At 46.5% G+C, this 17,172-nt stretch overlaps 1 protein-coding gene across 3 annotated transcripts in view; it reads left to right on the forward strand.

Moving 5' to 3' along the window:
* Positions 1-17,172, forward strand: part of NBEAL1 (neurobeachin like 1) — a 2,018,929-nt gene that overhangs the window by 1,784,345 nt on the left and 217,412 nt on the right. For all 3 annotated transcript variants that reach the window (XM_069615520.1, XM_069615521.1, XM_069615522.1), the window contains 2 exons: positions 13,375-13,492; positions 13,920-14,017. In XM_069615520.1, the coding sequence (XP_069471621.1) occupies positions 13,375-13,492; positions 13,920-14,017 (216 nt within the window). The remainder of the gene's footprint in view (positions 1-13,374; positions 13,493-13,919; positions 14,018-17,172) is intronic.

Below are 17,172 nucleotides of genomic sequence, written 5' to 3' on the forward strand. Positions count from 1 at the left end.
ACAATGCCTGTATCCTGTGTCTGGTCCTAACTTTTGACATGTGTGTGTTCTTTGTGATCTAGGCTTCTTGTATCATTGGTTGCTTGCTTTTGGGGTTGTGTTTCAAGTAGGTGTTTGTGCTGATCCGCGAGTCTCTGATGCCTATCTAGGCTCTGCCACGTGATGTCTTTTAGGGTTGTGAGTTTCGCTTCTTAGGCTCCGTATGCTGGTGTTTGCGCTGTCTCCTTTGATCCTTTTGGGAGTCAACTATGTGTCTGGGGGGAGCTTCTTTGATGACTTTTTGGGAGTCCCCTTATGGTTCTCTTGAGGGTGTAGTTGAACCCCCCTTCCCTCGTTGGAAGTGGGCCTCTGCGGTTTCTAGTTCGATGTGGGCCCTCCTTGTTATGAGTCTAATCCTTTTGTGGCCGACTCAGAGGATTTGTGGTTCCCCCTTTGGTGGGCCGAGGGGTAGGTGCCCCGCCGTTGCTTGATGGTTGGGAGTTTCTCGATGGGGGCGGGGGCTCAGAGCCTCAGGGTTGATTGTAGGCCCTTTCCAATTTGGGGCTGGGCTTCTGATGTCCGATCTTGGCCTCGGTTGCTCTAGTTTGGGGCTTATTTCCCCCCTCCAGGGAACGTTCAGTTTTATTGTCTTTCCTTCCCTTAATGCCCCGTGAGGTTTCTCCCGTGTTCGTGCCCATGGGCTCTTGATTATTGGCTATGGGGGGGGCCCTCTGCCCGCCGCTGCTGGATACTCCCCCCCCCCCGACCCCCACCTCGTACCTGCGTGTCCGTAGTCTTGGCTGCTCCGCTGGGCACTGACGTGTTCTTCTATTATGCTCGCGACGGTCACCTTTGTTTCTTCTCTCTGTTCGGGGCAGCCGGGGAGCGGGTCTTCTTTTGCTAGGCTGGCGCCTTCTCCTCTCCGAGCCTCGTCCTCACCTGGTTCCGCTCTGCTGGGATGGCGCCTGTCTCCGATCCTGGCCTCTTCCACGTCCGGTTAGACTCTGCTTGGTTGGCGCCTTCCTTCAGATCACTCCTCGGATCCGTCTGTGTAGGCGGTGGAGGCGTGCCCGGGTCTCGCGGACGAGCCCCGCTTCTCTCCCCCCGCTCTTCTTCTTCTGTCTGACGGTTCACCACCTCTGGGTGACAGCAGGTCTTAGGGGGCTCTTCCGGCAATTTGGTTCTCTTCTTGTACCACGCTGCTGGGCTGCTCTGGGGCCGGATCACAGGGTCTGGCCCGTCCTCTGCGACTGAATTCTTCAGAGGGGCTCGTTCTCCTGCGCTGGGACTTCTCTTTCTCCCGGTCTTCTCCTCCCGCCTGGCGTTGGAGAGAGGCTACGCTTCACTGGGCTCGGTGAATGCTTATTTACTAATCTTTATTGTTGCGGTCCGAGCTGGAGGACAGAGCTCTGCGCACGCACGTCTACCCGGTTCGGCCGCCATCTTGGAATTGCCACCCTCCCTTTTTAATCTGAATTTGGCCAATCTGGGTGACTATATGCGGGGAGCCAAAGCCTTTCCACTGCACTTGGGCTCCTTGCATGTTCATTGCCTCGTATATGCTGGTGATCTGGTCATTCTTCACCAGACTCTGTTCGGCCTCCAGCACTCGTTGCACTCTTTAGTCCAGTTTATGGACTTCCATGATCTATCCATCAATACAGCAAAGACAAAGTCCATGGGTTGTCAGAACGGTGGGAAAAAGATTTCTTATAAATGGAAAATCAAAGGTAATAACTTGGAGGTGGTAGATAGATATACATACTTGGGATTTTCATCCCTTATTCATCCAAGCCAAAATTGTCATATGGACAGTATGAAAGAGAGGTATGACCACTTTGTAACTGAAATGAAAAGTCTCAATACAAAATATGGCAAGTTTTCATGGGCCCCGGTGGTGAAATACTATAGGCTAAAGGTTATTCCAGCACTCCTTTACCATACTGACCTATTCTGTGATTTACAAGAGAAAGAGTGGCAACAAGAAGAGGGGCGCATATGGAGAAAGGTTTTAGGGTTACCGAACTGCGTTTCTGTTCTGGTGATAGAAATTCCTTGCCTTTTTACATAAAATCATGTGTCCCCCTGATCATTCGGTATTCACCCAAATTAATGATCTGATGAAAAAGTGTTACATGCCTGGTGAAATAATAATAATAATTTGGCATTTATATAGCGCTACGAACCCTCAGGTATCTGAGCGCTACTTATTACCACCCATGGTGTGTGGTGCTCATTTATCGACCTCAGAAGGATGAAAGACTGAGTTTGGCCCTGCCGGGATTCGAACCTGCGTTAGCAAGCTCTGCGCGGATGTCAAAGCGAGCACTCTACTCGCTGTGCCACTTGACCGGCTAGATGGTTTGCAAGTTGTAGTGACGTCTTGTCTCAATGTGATCGGTCTGTTGCTGCTTTTGAGTCCTGTCCACAATAGGTTAAGAAAGACCCATAGGAGTCCGACTGGTGCAGGACAAGAGAATCCATTGCCAACTATAGTCTTTTTTTGTATGGTCCCATCGAGGGAAAAATATGTATATGAGGCAGAGCCATATATTAACAAGTTTCCCTGTGCATAATTGAGGACCACATTTTTAAGATTGAGGTTTAATCCTATGCAAACCATTGAGGTGAATGGTGCCGGTAAGGGGCTGAAAAAAGCTGGGAGATCATGTAGGCTTTGCAAAATTGGGTAATGTTTGGAAACCCTGGAGGATCTGCTTACGGAATGTTGAGTAACTTTAGAAATTAGGCACAAGCACTTTCATACATTTTTAATTAATCAGCGGTTGTATAGGCCGGAGTATTTTTGGAGTAGGATTTCCGTATTTTTATTTTATTGGATTTATATTGTGCTTTCGTCCAGGGGATTGGAGCGAGAGGGGGAAAAAGAGGTTAGTCAAAGTAGATGTAAAGGAGGACGGATCAAAACAATGAAGATCAGGTCGTAAAAACAAGTTAGTTGAAGGGCTAAGGGAGGAGAGAAAAAAATAGAAAAAAGACACGAGAAAGTGATCAGAGGAGTAAATCGGGTAGGAAGAGACGAAGGCGTTACAAGGAATGGAAGAGAAAATAACATCAAGAGAAGAATCAGAAGAATGAGAGGGGGTACAACCAAGAACAGAGAAATGGTATGCGTCCAATAGTGGAAGAAAAGCTGAGGAGAAGTGAATAGAGTCACTTTGTAGGTTGAAATCATCAAGTAGAATGAGAGAAAAAGAGGGCAGAAGAGTAAAGAGTACAATGTCAAGATCGGAGATAAGTGAAAGAAATGGCCCAGGAGGACGATAGATGATGAAAGAAGAAATTGGCAATGGTTTAAAGAACGATGAAAAGTGGCGGACTATTGGCTGATTGTTGGCTGTCACGGAAGCAATGGTTCCTGTGCTAATCTGAGTCTGCCTTCTGTGTCAATCCTTGGAAGGCAGAGCTTCTCCTTTACAATCGCCTGTCCCGACTCGGAGCATTGCAAAGTGTTGGCTGAGTGTTTGCGGAGTGTGTTCGGGCCGATGGTGCACGCGCTATTGCAGGGAGGTGTCGTTATGACAGCAGGAAATGGCACTGCCACGATTCCAGCAGCGTTACAAGCAGTACTCTCGAGCCTTTGGGGGGAGGCTCCTGACTCCAAAGGTAACTTCTGGGCTTTCACTACAGAACCAAGTGCCTCCATTGATCATTCAGACTCCTTGACCCTCCCTTCTCCCACCCCTGTCATGGCCCACAACTGCTAAAATGTCTTCCACATCCATCGGTGGGTATCAGTCCTGTTCCTACAGTCATGTTAAACAATATTGCCCCAGCTGGGACACTAGACGATGGGCTCGATGTGGAGGGAGGGCTGGAGAAAGGCAGGGAGATTGGCTGCTCGACCCCGATGCCGACCTTTGCTGCCATAGATGATGGGCCAGTCAAGACGGTGGTCCCTCTAAAATCCTCTGCTTTAGCCCTGGATCTTGTATGTGAAAACAGCCGACCTCAGCCTACGAAAAAAGGAGCAAATCACTAGCAGACTATGCAAACTTGAAGTGGCACTGAAAGCGACAGGAGGCTCCCAAGTCTCCAACTACAACCAAGGTCTGCTATTCTGGAGAAGAGATCAATAAGGTCAACTCGCCCCCCACGGGTCAGATCATCTCTGGTGATAAAGCATTCAAAATTCCAACCATTGGTTGGGAGGACCTATCCGATGCTGATCTGCTGAAAAATGATGACCCTTCTTTGTCCCCTTTTCAAAGTGGCTCTTTAAACCAAGCCCCTCAGTCAAATGAGTTGGCGACTCTGCCACCACTGCCGGAGGTGGTAATGTCTTCTATGGAGGCCCTAGGAGGGGCGAGCGCCGCTGAAATAAACTGTGTCTCTCCAATTGTGGCTGTAACCAAGGTGTCCAACTTGTCCTCGGAGTGCCTGCAACCCAATATTAACTTCTTTAACCGCCCGGAATTAGACCTGCCTACAGCTGAGGGGGCCTTTGCTGGAGAATCCGATCTTGGCGGCCAGACTAACCAAGGATATCGCAAACTTGACTTTATGATAAAGCATGGAAGCCAGTAGCCGGGGTAGAAAACATCTGAATGCTCATGTGAAAGGGGAATTAGATTTGACAAGCCCTCCCCTCCAAAAAACCAAGAACTACTCTCCCACCAGTGATATCCACCGTGCCAGTAGTCGACATGGACCCGGTGCTGACTGTCCCTTTCTTGAAAATGATTCTCGAGGGATCGGCTGCCTGGGCCCCGGCGTTCCATGTTACTTCACCAACAAAGACTTTGAACAGGATTTCCCCCGGGTTCTAAGCCCTTATCAGGAGGTCAGAAAAGTGTGTTTCTTCGAAAAATGAATCAAAGGGCAAATAACATTATTCAAGAAGACCTGAAGGATGACAGTCAGGGCTCTCAGATAGCCCAGCTGCAAGCATGCATTTGTTCAGCCGTCACTATCACACTGCCGGACGCTATGAAAATCTAAGCGATAACTAAAAGGATCAATCTACATTGACTGCATAACTATAAGGATCAATCTACATTGACTGCATAAATGCATTCAAAATGAATCCATGTAGAAGCATTCATAGAGGCTTCCTGTGAAAAAAGATTGAGGGAAAAAGAAATGGAGGGGGTGATCTTAAAAACCCTCATTGCTCTAACTCAGGAGGCGAGGGCAGACACAATATTCTTTCTCGAATGGGTGTGTGATATTGGCATGCAGATGAAACCTCAGGATATTCCTAGTGGAAAGAACTTTGTCGATCTTCTGGAAACTTCTGATCTGGCCTCAAAACGGCCATCACCCCAAATTAATTCCAGCCCTGAAGAGGTTTTTGTGGAACTGGCATTGACTACCCGGTGGAGTGAAAACCGGGTAAGGTTTCAACATACTTGGGAACCAGATACCCGTTCAGAGACCATAGTGGTCCAGATCCAAGTCCACCACTCAGGTGACCTGGACTCAACACAGGCTTAGGAGTTAAACAACTCCAGTAGTGGCTCTGATCTTGCCATTACAGCTGTGGCTGTAGGCAAAATCACTCAGACTGCCGCAAGGATAAATAATTACACAATCTTCGACCAGAAGTTTAAAAAAAAGAAAAAAAGACACGGTTAAAACCAATACGTCTGAATTACCTCACCACAGACTCGTTAATCGGAAGATAGGCCGATGGAATCGAATCACGGCCCCCCATATGTTAATCCTGGAACGAGTGCTTAGGGCGGATGACGGACTAATATTAAACCACTCTAACATCATGTGTCTTTCATCACGTCTGTCGTTTGTAGGTGGTTGACTCCAAAAATATCAGGATTGTTGACTTCCCAAATGAAAAGGAAAATGACCGCATGCACCTGCACATGGCCTCCACCTCCTTGACCTCCCTGCTCCTGGAGGCAAGTGGTGAGCTGCGTGCTCTGGGTTTTGACCTGAAGTACTGTGAAAATCTTCTAAAATCAGCCTCTGAGCGGGGTGTGTCAGTACTAATCCTAGGGTTCGAGGGGAGGTTAAGTAGCTTTAGCCGGGTCTTAAATGGTAAGGAAAAATTGTCCCGGGGGAACAGACAAATAAGCCTTGTAGAGAAAATGCTGCTGCTCTGTGTGGTCTAACTTAATAAAGATCACCATAAAAGGAGCAACTAATCGGACGGAAGACAGATTGGTTCAGAAGGAAGGCACTAAGCAATCCACTGTTGACAACGTGCAATCCTGGGATTGGTTGACCAGAGCCCTTACCCCTCGTGCTAAAGAATAGAGCTAGGGAGAAGAAGGGCACTGTAGGATGGACATTGGGTCTTGGAGCACCAGGGGATTTGCCCACCTGTTTCAGGCCGTTGACACTGCTGTAGCCGGACTTGGCATCATTTGCCTGCAAGAAACATGGCTTCGGGAGATTCCACTCTTAGATGGTTTCTCCATGCATCTTAACAAAGCTATAAAAGAGAAGTTTGGCAGGCCATGTTCTGGTCTTTTGACAGTGACACGAAACAGCTCTAACCAGAAGGTCATTCGGGTTATTTATCTGAATTCATCCTAATAAGAAAACAAGTTTTGAACACTCCAGTAGCAGACAGGAATGCTTGACCATTTTCAATCTGTACTGGAATCCTGACACTCGGGAATCAAGCTCTCTTTAAATGAAATGAAATGAAATATTTTATTTATATCGTGCTCGTACACAAGTGTTTCAGAGCGCGACCAGGCAAAAAGGGAGGGGAACAAGGGAGAAAAAAACAGAAAAACCGCAATCTTACTGGGCCCAGTGACATTTAAGAAAGCGCACGGAAAAGGAAAACCAGGGAAAAGTGCATGGAAGGCGGGGGTGGGGGAGTGGAAAGTGCGAGGCAGAGGAGACAAAACATAAATAAATATTAAATAAAATAAAAAATAAATAAGGGTGATAAACCATGTTAGTGCAGCCAGCAAGTGGCAGGTGAAAGGTATATCTGATAAGTGCAAAAGAAAAGTGGGAGGGGAACTGTATGGGTACAGATACAAAACCCTAGTGCAGATGGTGGCCTGGAGGCAGTGCGGGAGGGTGGCAGGGTGAGCAGGTACCTGGGCCCGAATGAACAGAGGGTGGCCAGATGCACAATGCCAAGAGAAGAAACAGATCAACAGGGGAGAAGGCGGGCAAAGGCAGAGGCAAAGTGGAAGGTCTTGAGATGGCTCTGGAACCGAAGATGTTTTTCCTCAAGTTCCAAGGTGGCTGGGAGGCTGTTCCAAAGGGAGGCACCAGCCGAAGACAGGGATCTACCCCCAGCTCGTTTCTATGCACTGTTGACACTGTGAGGTCATGGATTGATAACATGCATACCATAATGACTGATCCCTTGTTGATAATCGGTGGTGATCTAAATATTGACTGTCTGAGAGTGGGTAAGGGGGATAAAAAAGGGGTCACATGGTGGGTTCTAGACAGAAAAGAGTTGGACTCCAGGAGCGGTTGGAGGGAACGGGGTCCAGGGATATTCGCATGGTGAATGGTCAAGTGAAAGGTGACTTATCGGGGACAAGGACTTGGCACAGGGGGGAAGCCAGTGCCATTTCAAAGAAGGTAGCGGGCGCTCCTCTCCAGAAAGAACATGGCATGATAACCTGTTCTGAGAGTTTGCAGCACACGCTTTTTGCTCACTGTACCTTTCACAGATGGGAAATATCCATTTGCATATCAGTCTTTGTCCCGCCCATATGGGCAGTCCAGCACCGAAATGCTATGGCAATTCCTCTCTGAACAAGAGTACCAAAAGCAACCCCATACACGTGTTTCAGCCATTTGGGCCTCATCAGTGAGGCAAAGCTTTGTCTCTCTGAGCACAGTGAGCAGGGAGTCCACGTCTGGTTGCCCCCAGGTAACTCAGGGTGACCAACCCCAAGTTCCTTGCAAGTGCCACCCTGGGCTACTTCTTTGTTTCTAGTAATTTACTGCCATGGGTTGTATCCCTGAGAGTCCTTCCATCTAATCACAGTGATCATGACCCTGTGGTACCTTCTTGTGCCCTACCAAGTAGGGAAGAAACTGAATTATGGAACCAAACAGTTGAGTTGGAGCCAGCTAGAAGCAAACTGTCCCCTAATAGTCCAACAATCTACTGAAAAAACTGTTGGCATGGCAAGGGGTTGGAGTACAAGTGTGTCTTGGCTACTTTTAGGGAATATCCAAGCAAAGCAAATAGACCTCGCTTTGTACCAAAACACACTTTTGATAAAGTAGTCGTTGTGCAGAAACGACTCCTCCACAAAGACCTTGGAGAACTGTAAAATCTTCTTCTGAATATCAGAGGGCAAAACGGAAACAGAGATACAATAACTGGGTAGCTTCCTATAAATCAATCTTGTACCAAAGAGATGCCGAAGTTATGCTGCAGGCACTGGATTTGAAAAATACCAGAAAACTTTGGCATTTATTAAACGGCAGGGAAAGTGCTAACTGCCCATTTCAGCTGAACCCGAAATCAGAGGACTGTTTGGTCCTGTATTTTAAAAACATATTTGCCCAACCTGATTATATAGGGAAAGAAGCCAGGAACAACCAACAAAATCAATGGACTATACACTTTAATAGGGAAGAGATTCTATCCTTGATAAAGAGGGCTATCAGATCTCATGCTCCAGGGCTGGACAGGCTGACCAATGTAATGGTAATGGCAGCCCCCGGAAGCTTGGGCCAATTTTTGTCTGGTCTTGTTTTAAAGGATTGGCTTGAGTGGTAAAGACCTGGTCACTTGGAAGCAAGCAGTGGTGGTCCTGATTTTCAAGAAGGGCGATAGGGCGCTGCCGAAAAACTACTGCGCCATCCCCCTCCTGGATGTGCTGGGAAAAACCTTTGCAGCAGTTTTGTTGAGATGTTTGAATGAATGGGTTTAAAAGACAGAGTTGTTTGATCCCTGACAAACAGCATTTGTCAAAGAAGTTGGCTGTAATTTTAACCTTCTTTTGATCAGCCTCCTCAACATGAGAACTCTAAGGGGTGACTGTAAACTATACATGGCATGTATCGACATGGAACATGCCTTTTATAGCATTAATAGGGAGCTCCTATGGAATATGATGGCAGCTATGGGGTGTCCCCAGGATTTACTCTCAGCAATTAAGCATCTGTATTCAGGGACTACCCTGCAGGTTAGACTTGATAAGGTGGTCTTTTGACAAGGAGGATCCGTACATTCAGGGGCTTCAAACAGTGATGCCCCTTGGCACCGTGCTTATTTAACATCTACATTGCAGACCTGGAAGATGTTTTGGATCCACCCCTATCATGCTCGCCACAGATCAATGGAACCTCTGCCAAAATCCTGGGCGTTTACCCGGACGCCAACCTCGACCTCTCACGTCAAGTGAACTCGATCGCCTCCTCTGCGGCTTATACAGCCAAACTGCTTCATGCCAGCAGGCCCTTCCTCTCCACTCCCAACATTGCAGGAGCTATTACAGGAACTAAGCTCAACTACTGTAACGCCCTATTTACTGGCACTTCTGAACGCAACCTGAAGAAACTCCAGACAATTCAGAACAATTCTCTGATTTGGATGATGTCACGGCTGTGATGTGAGATAGTGTCCTCATTAGTGCTTATCCTGGTTTCGGTTCCTGTAATGCGTGAGCTTTCTTTCTCCACTCTTGCTTTTAAGGAGCCGATAGTGGAGACTATGACATCCAATTTCGTGTTGACTGCGCGGAAACCATTCTGCACTATTGCGGTCAGGTTGTCTAAATTCTCACCAGGCTCAACAGTGGGGGCTTCGTTAACATCAACGTGGGCGTCGGCCTGCGTGGCCTGGCTGTGACTGCCCGTGTAGGCGTCCATCGGGCCTTTCTTCTGTTTCCCAGGAGTTTTGGCGCCTTTCCCAGACTTCTGTGGCTCCTCATTCTAGTGTCTTAGTCACGCTCTGAGGCAGTGAAGAATGCTGTTGGTCAAATTCTAATTCGATGTTCCCCCTATGCAGTGTCTAGGCTCTGGGGATGGATCCACACAAGGGGCTGAAGGAAGTCGAAACGGTTACATAATAGGCCCCATCAGAGACCAAGTGGTCCGAATGGACTGTGTCCCCCCACGTACAACAATAAACGTTTATTGCATAAGCTGTGTGGAATAGTTCTGTGTTGATCCAGGGGTTCTACAGTTTATTTGTTGAACCGCTTTGGTCCGTAGTTACAGCTGCGTATGATGAGGCCTCCGCCCAGTCCGGTCCCGCACGGGCCGCGGCCCCAATTCAGGAGTGCGGGCCCATGCGACTGGCGGCCCGAGAGCTGGAGTAGATGTGCAGGGCGTGAGCCCGCCTCGTCCCAGCAGCTCCAGCCACTGGTGGGAAATCAGGGCTGGTATCGGGTGTCCCAAGGGGGTTGCAATCCGTCGCGCGGACCACCCGGGTTCGCCGGCCAACGGAACGTAGGATAGAATATGGTGTTCCAAATCTGGTCGTTAGCGGGTCTGCAAGTCTTTACCCCCAAGAACTGAAGTGTATCTCGGCCCCTCAATCGCCGCCCAGTCGTATCTCCTTACCCGATGTCTTTTTGTTTCCAGGCCCCACGCGGGTCCGCCGATCGCTCCACCGCGCGCTGAAGTGTAGGACCAGCGGAGAGTTTTCCCGGACCTCAGTGGCAACGGCCACAGGTCCCCATATGCCAGGGCCGGACTGGAACGTGAGTCGGTTCGTATGATGGAGCCCCCCCGCTCCACGGCCGACCCAGCGCGGCACCAGCAGAGCTCAGGGTCTAGGTCGCAGCTCAGGCTCCTCCCTTCCAGGGGCCTCGGAGCTTCAGCCGCGCAGCGGCATTCGCGTGGATTATTCTTGGAGCCCGGCAGCGGGCCGGCTAATCTTCCCAGGGTTGTATCTCCGGCGTCTTTGGACTCTGAATCCCAGGAGTTCGGCCGGCGGACCACGGATGGCTGGGCTACCGTCTCAGAGCGTGTAGGCTACACAGGCAGTGGTATAGCGGATGTTATAGCGCAGGATGTCATGGTGGAGCGGGAGCTCTAGAACCAGGCGGCCACTTCTGACGTGCGCAACAGCGCCCCCTCAATTCAGAACAATTCTCTACGAACGTCTGTTAGTCTCTCCAAATCTGACCACATTTCCAATGTCAGGAGAGATGCACACTGGTTGCCCATCCGGGAAAGGATTAAGTTCAAAACTTTGTCCCTGGTCCATCGATGTCTCCCCAACCCAGCCCGACCTACCTCTAATGTTGTGTAGGGAAATCCTACCCCGCCCGACCTCTTAGATCGGCGAACTCTCACTTCCTGAAGATCCCTCAACTTCAATCGCCTCTCGGTGGGGGGTAGGAGTTTCCCGGTTGTGGCTGCCAAACTCTGAAACAATCACCCACCAGCACTCAGAAAAGAACAAGCCTACTGGACCTTCCCCAGAAACTTAAAGACTTGGCTGTTCAACTACCTTTGCTCCTCCTAAGAGTCTTCTCTCCCCGCCCCCCCAACGCCCTCCATTCTTCTCCTTTCCTCAATATAACTAGCGCCTAGATACCTGCGGGTTTTGTGCGCTTTAGTAAATGCAAAAATAAATAACCACAGCTGGGTGGCTTCTGTATGCCGACGATTTGGTCATATTGGAACGAACTACTATCGGCTTGCAGAGGAAACTTGACATCCTGCAGCAGTATGTAATCCAAAATGGTCTAAAGATTAATGCCACCAAGTTCGAAATACTTATCTTGGAAAGTTTGAGGGGCCAGAAAAAGAAGGTTCCCTGTTGGACTCTAAACTTGAGTCGGATATGGCTAGTCCCTTCCATACAATACCTTGACACAATGATTAGCGCAAGTGCCTGTGAGAAACCGTGGAAAAGACTGTTTGAGGAGCAAAATAAAACCACTAACTGCTCAGGGAATTTTGATCAGGCGAAGTACGGCAAGTTTTCGCTTCTCCCGATCATAAATATCTATAACCAGAAGTTCACACCGGCCCTCACACATGCAGCTGAGGCTTGCCTCATTCGTCCATGGGAAACGTGGGAGAGACTAGAGGGTTGGTTTTGGAGGAGTGTGCTACGCCTCCCAAATGCTGTTCCATCGGCGATAATAAGACACGAATTAGGCCTCTTTTCTCTGCATGTAAGGGTGGTTTAGAAAACCCTGTTGCTATTCAGGAAACTGAACGTCCCTGGATGCTTACTACAATTTCGGATACTTACGGTCAAAAAGGTAGAGATGTTTGACTGGCCTCCGAATATGTGATTGGAACACTGTAATGATACGCTGTTAAATTTGGGTCCATCGGTAGATATCTTATGCAAAAATCCTTCACTGGTAAAAAAGATCTTATGGGCCGACGATAGGAGAGAAACCAAAAGGTCTAACTCCAAAGTGCACACGTTAGCAAAGTGTCTCTCCGTGTTACATAATGTGACCCCACAATACCCGAGAAGGTTCCCAAAGGCAAGGTATAGGGAGTTATTACTTAGATTTCGGTTGAACAAATAGCATACTAAAGTTACTCTTCTTAGATATGGAGTGGACTTTGGGGGTGACGGGTCTAGATTGTGCAAAGCCCAAGCAAAACTTTAGATCATTTGATTCTGTTTTGTCTGGAATTGAGATTCCAGAGAACGCTGTATTTCTATAAACGAATGAGTAAAGAATTTGGCACTGACGCTGAAGTATGGTGGGAGGTTGTGTATGGAGGGTCAAATGTGTGTTTCACATGCATTCTTGTAAAGTTCTTAGAGATTATTTTTTTTTAAAGAAATTTAAGGAGATGGAATGCTCAGAATGATTTGGGCTGCTTGGGCTTTGTGTTTCTTTTGGGCGATTCTGGTGGATCTGGAAACTTGTTATTTTGTGATTTTCTAATTTACTGTAATTGGTTAGCAACAAAACTAAATGCTTAATAAAAAAAATAAAAACATTTTAACAATGTTTTAGTATCCTAGGGGAGAATTTGAAATGTGAAAGCACCCTTGTGCCATATTGACGTGCCATGCACACTCCCTAACGTAGCTTGACTGTTGGGTGTATACTGTCTTGGGCTACAATCAATGATGATCAATCAGGCAGAACACAGGTAGCAATATTCTGAGGCAAGTTTATGTTCAATGCTATAGAGGTGGCGATTGTTCAGTTATAAAATGTTTTAGGTTCTGGCCCTTTTAAGGGTACAAATATCATTTGTAGATATAACAGCTCGTAAGACAAGGATGCTTTGAAATTGTATTCTGTGCTGCAGATTTCTTGCAGATTTACTATTGTAGAAATATTTAGATGGGAGAAGCATGTGCCACATATAATCTGTATTGCCATTATAAATATAATTGAACAGGAGGAGCATCCCATATACGTTTGAACAATTAACGCAGTAGATTGAGCATTGTGGCAGCAGATGTGTTCCCTGCCCCCTATTGATGTACTCTGTGGATACTAAACATCTTCCTAACTCATTTTTTTTCCTTTCCTCCAGGAGTCCGACTATGTTTCTGCACATCTCCATGAATGGATTGACTTGATCTTTGGTTACAAGCAGCGAGGGACCGCTGCGGTGGAGGCCCTTAATGTGTTCTATTACTGCAGTTATGAAGGTACATCAGACTGAAGATATCATTTGTGTAGTGTTGTCGGAGATACTCCTTTATTTATCTCACCCCATGCAGCAGTCATCATCTGACCCCAGAAAAACCTATCCCTGCAGGCATCCCTTAACTGCTTAAAGAAAGGCCTGAGAATTCATTAGAGTGGAAATTGGTTTTGTGTGACCTAGAGTTCCTTTTCTGTAAATTAAGTTCTAGCGCACTTGTCACTGTCTGAATGATGGAATTAAAATGTCTGGTTTTGGATTCTGCATCCCCAAGGCATTGTTCATCAACGTATTACTCCCCTATTTAAAAGGCAAATTAGTGTTGAAAAATAAATGCTTGCTCTAATTTGCCTTTTCCAGTTAACCTCACTGTGCTAAAAATTAGGTATGCTTTCTCATTTCTATGTTTCTTTCACATTTGATACCTGTAGGGGCAGTTGATCTTGATGCCATAGCAGACGAGAAAGAAAGAAAAGCCTTGGAAGGGATGATTAACAATTTCGGACAGACACCTTGTCAGCTATTGAAGGTAAGTATGTCTGTCACATTGAACCGTTTTTGGTGTTCGTTTTACTGTACCTTCAGTCCTTGTTCTTGGATTTTTGCTCCTGTGTAAGGTACCAGTAACAAATGGATACCTGGTCAATCTAGCCTTTTTCTGTGCAGGTTAAAAAACTGCCTGAGGTTAATCAGACTCAGGTCAAGTCCAATGTTCAACACCCTGATTCTCTTGCCCTGGTTGATCAAGATGTGTATAGAATTGAATTTAAATACAAAGTTCAAAATATTGACCAGAATAAGGTCATATCACCTTAATAGGAAGCCGCAGAATGCATTTCATAAAAGCCTAACCTGCCTTCTATTGAAAAGAAGCAAAAGCAGTACATATTTTAACTCTTGGTCTGTGACCTCTTCAGAGCTTGTGTTGTAATGTAAAAAGTATGGTAACATGGCTGTGACCTCCAAAGCACCACCAGCTCATTTAGCACTCTTGACGCATCCTCTTATTATGGTGCAGTACCATTCTCTCATGCCAAGTAGTTCTACTACATCACCATATTTAACAACTCCCTTGATGTTAAGGAAAATCATGGAGAATGACCGGCCACTTTGATTACATGCCTCCTTTTGGGGCTATCTAGTAAACATATAAAGTGTGCAGCAATCTGATTCAGGTTCACCTGGTTCCCATTTCCCTAGGTCCAACATCAATAGAGAGACTGTTCCGCTTGCACATGTTTCTCGTACATTGAGGACATACACATCACCCACTGCTTGCACTTGTTTTTCAACCACTAGTAATCCAGCACGTAGAGAGTACCTCCACGGAAAGAAGATTGCCATTTTCAGAGGATTACCCTATTTGGATTTGTGTAGTATTCTGTTTTATGAGCATCTTTATGTGTTTCCCTATGATGTGTGCACTATATTCAGGCCTTCATTACATGGTTTGACATAAATATACTACTAGGCATGTCGAGAATTGGCTTACAGTAAACCGAGATGTCTCACAAGCCCCAGACCACAATACAAAATTTTCCACAACTATTGTGTGCGTGCGTGCGTGCGTGCGTGCGTGCGTGTGTGTGTGTGTGTGTGTGATTGATAGAAAACTTTGAAATAATCATAACCACTTGGCATGCTCCATTCCTTCATTGTTTAGCTTATCTACACCATTACAAAAATGAACCAACCATATTTTATGCAATTAATCTATCACTAAAGGGTAAGTCACCCAGCACAGATGGCTAGGTCACATTCCCTCTCTGCAGGAACACTAGCAACCCTATATATGCATAAGCATTATTGAGCATCATCAGTGAGGTTTGTAGCTTGCTTCCCTAGTCACAGTGAGAAAGTTAATCATGTCTCTGCATATAGCCTCTCACATAGGCTATCCCAGACATGTTTCAGCCTTGTGCCTTATCAGTCACTTTTTGCATCACCTTGGGCACAGCTTATGGTTGAATTACAGATCATACACAAAATCACCTTAAGAGCTGAAGCAGATGCCTTATCAATGATAGAACGGGTGGCTTCCACAAGAGCATAGGGAAGTTAAAACGTGCTAAGCATAAGTTATGAAAGTTGTGGTGAGGGCTGTGTAACCATCTAACCTAATATGTAGACAGTGTGTCACCCAAAAGCCTGGTAAATGTAGCACAGCAGTCAAGTTTAACTTCAAGATGGAGTGATCAAAGCTACCAGGGAGATACAATTATTCACAACAATCACCACAAAGGAATCCACCACACTGGTATACTGAAAAATATACTCTTTATTTATAAGGTCACACGTACAATATTTATAATGGGAACAATAATTACACTGCGTAAACCATCATACATACCAGAGTATACTTTAGATAAAAACAGTAAATGGCCACTTAGCGCTAACTCACTCCCTAACCTAAAATGCAAGTTCACAACCTTGTGGCAGATATTTTACATATAGACCTTCAAAGGTAAGTTAAGAGTAGACCCTCAGCAACATTATACACAGTAATTAACTTCCACAGGGTTTGGACAGGGAGCGCCAACCTGTTAGACCTCAAGTGGTCCTCCCACCTATTGGAAGAGCAGGCGTCGGAAGAGGGGGGGGTGGCCCGGCCGAGGGCAACCATCGGCAACGACAACGCTCTGAATTGACGGCCCAAGAGCACTCAGAGAACTCAATGCTCCCGGATGTAGGGATACTCAAGGCAAACCATCTCATGCCGGCAAATGCCGACGCTCAACGAATGGAGAACAGAACACCCTGGAATATTCAAATTGATATTCAGGCATCGCCTGATATTGAAGATCTGATAACACCTGCTCATGAACAAAATGATCAAAGGGGGAGCCAACTTTGCCGTCAAAAGTTGGAAAGGACGGCTCATTTAGCTCTGTCAACTCAACTAATTTAACCATCAGGTCTTTTCAAAATTCTGCAACAGGAAATAAGTCCGATAAAAAGGATCTGAATAATGCAGAACTGACAAGTGCGATCCCAGGGAAGGAAAAATGTTCCAAGCAGCCTGCTGCTTCCCCTGAAATGGATAACAGAGGCAATCTAATGAAAAAGGGGAGAAAAAACCAAGTTGAGAAACCGAGAGTGCTAAGGCAAAAAGAAGGGACAAACGCACTCACCCAAAACAAGAACACAGAATCTGCAGAAACAACACACTCCTACAGGAAAATCAACCATTTAACAATACAACCAGCTGGCTCAGTGGGAAATCTTTTCAACAAACAAGCAAGAGCGGCCCTCCCACTTGTGAGTGAGCTCTCTGACGCCAAAATTCTTGAATGCGTGGAACACCTAGTAGTAAAAACCAATTTAAATGCAAAAACGCCAAACCCTTGGATAAAGAAGTCAGATAGTGGCTCCCAGAGATCGACAGAACAAATATCAACACCAATTTGTTTGACTTTTGGAAAACCCGTGATGGCTAAATTCACCTTTTCGGCAATCGCAGTTCACGGAAAAGGAAAGCCACAGTCTGACATTTCCAAGGGCACGAATGAAAGCCACTCAGAAAAAGTGCATAGCCCAACTTTAAAAACGCCACCTTTTTTGGACCTTACTTACCAACCCACATTCCCACGGGCCATCAAACCACAAACAGGCAACTTAGGTGCAGAAAAACAAATACTGCACCCTCCACAGGAGCAATTAAATCAAACTAATACTCCATTAATC

The sequence above is a fragment of the Ambystoma mexicanum genome, chromosome 9, assembly GCF_040938575.1.
Source record: "Ambystoma mexicanum isolate Mex_15411 chromosome 9, UKY_AmexF1_1, whole genome shotgun sequence".
Classification (NCBI taxonomy): domain Eukaryota; kingdom Metazoa; phylum Chordata; class Amphibia; order Caudata; family Ambystomatidae; genus Ambystoma; species Ambystoma mexicanum.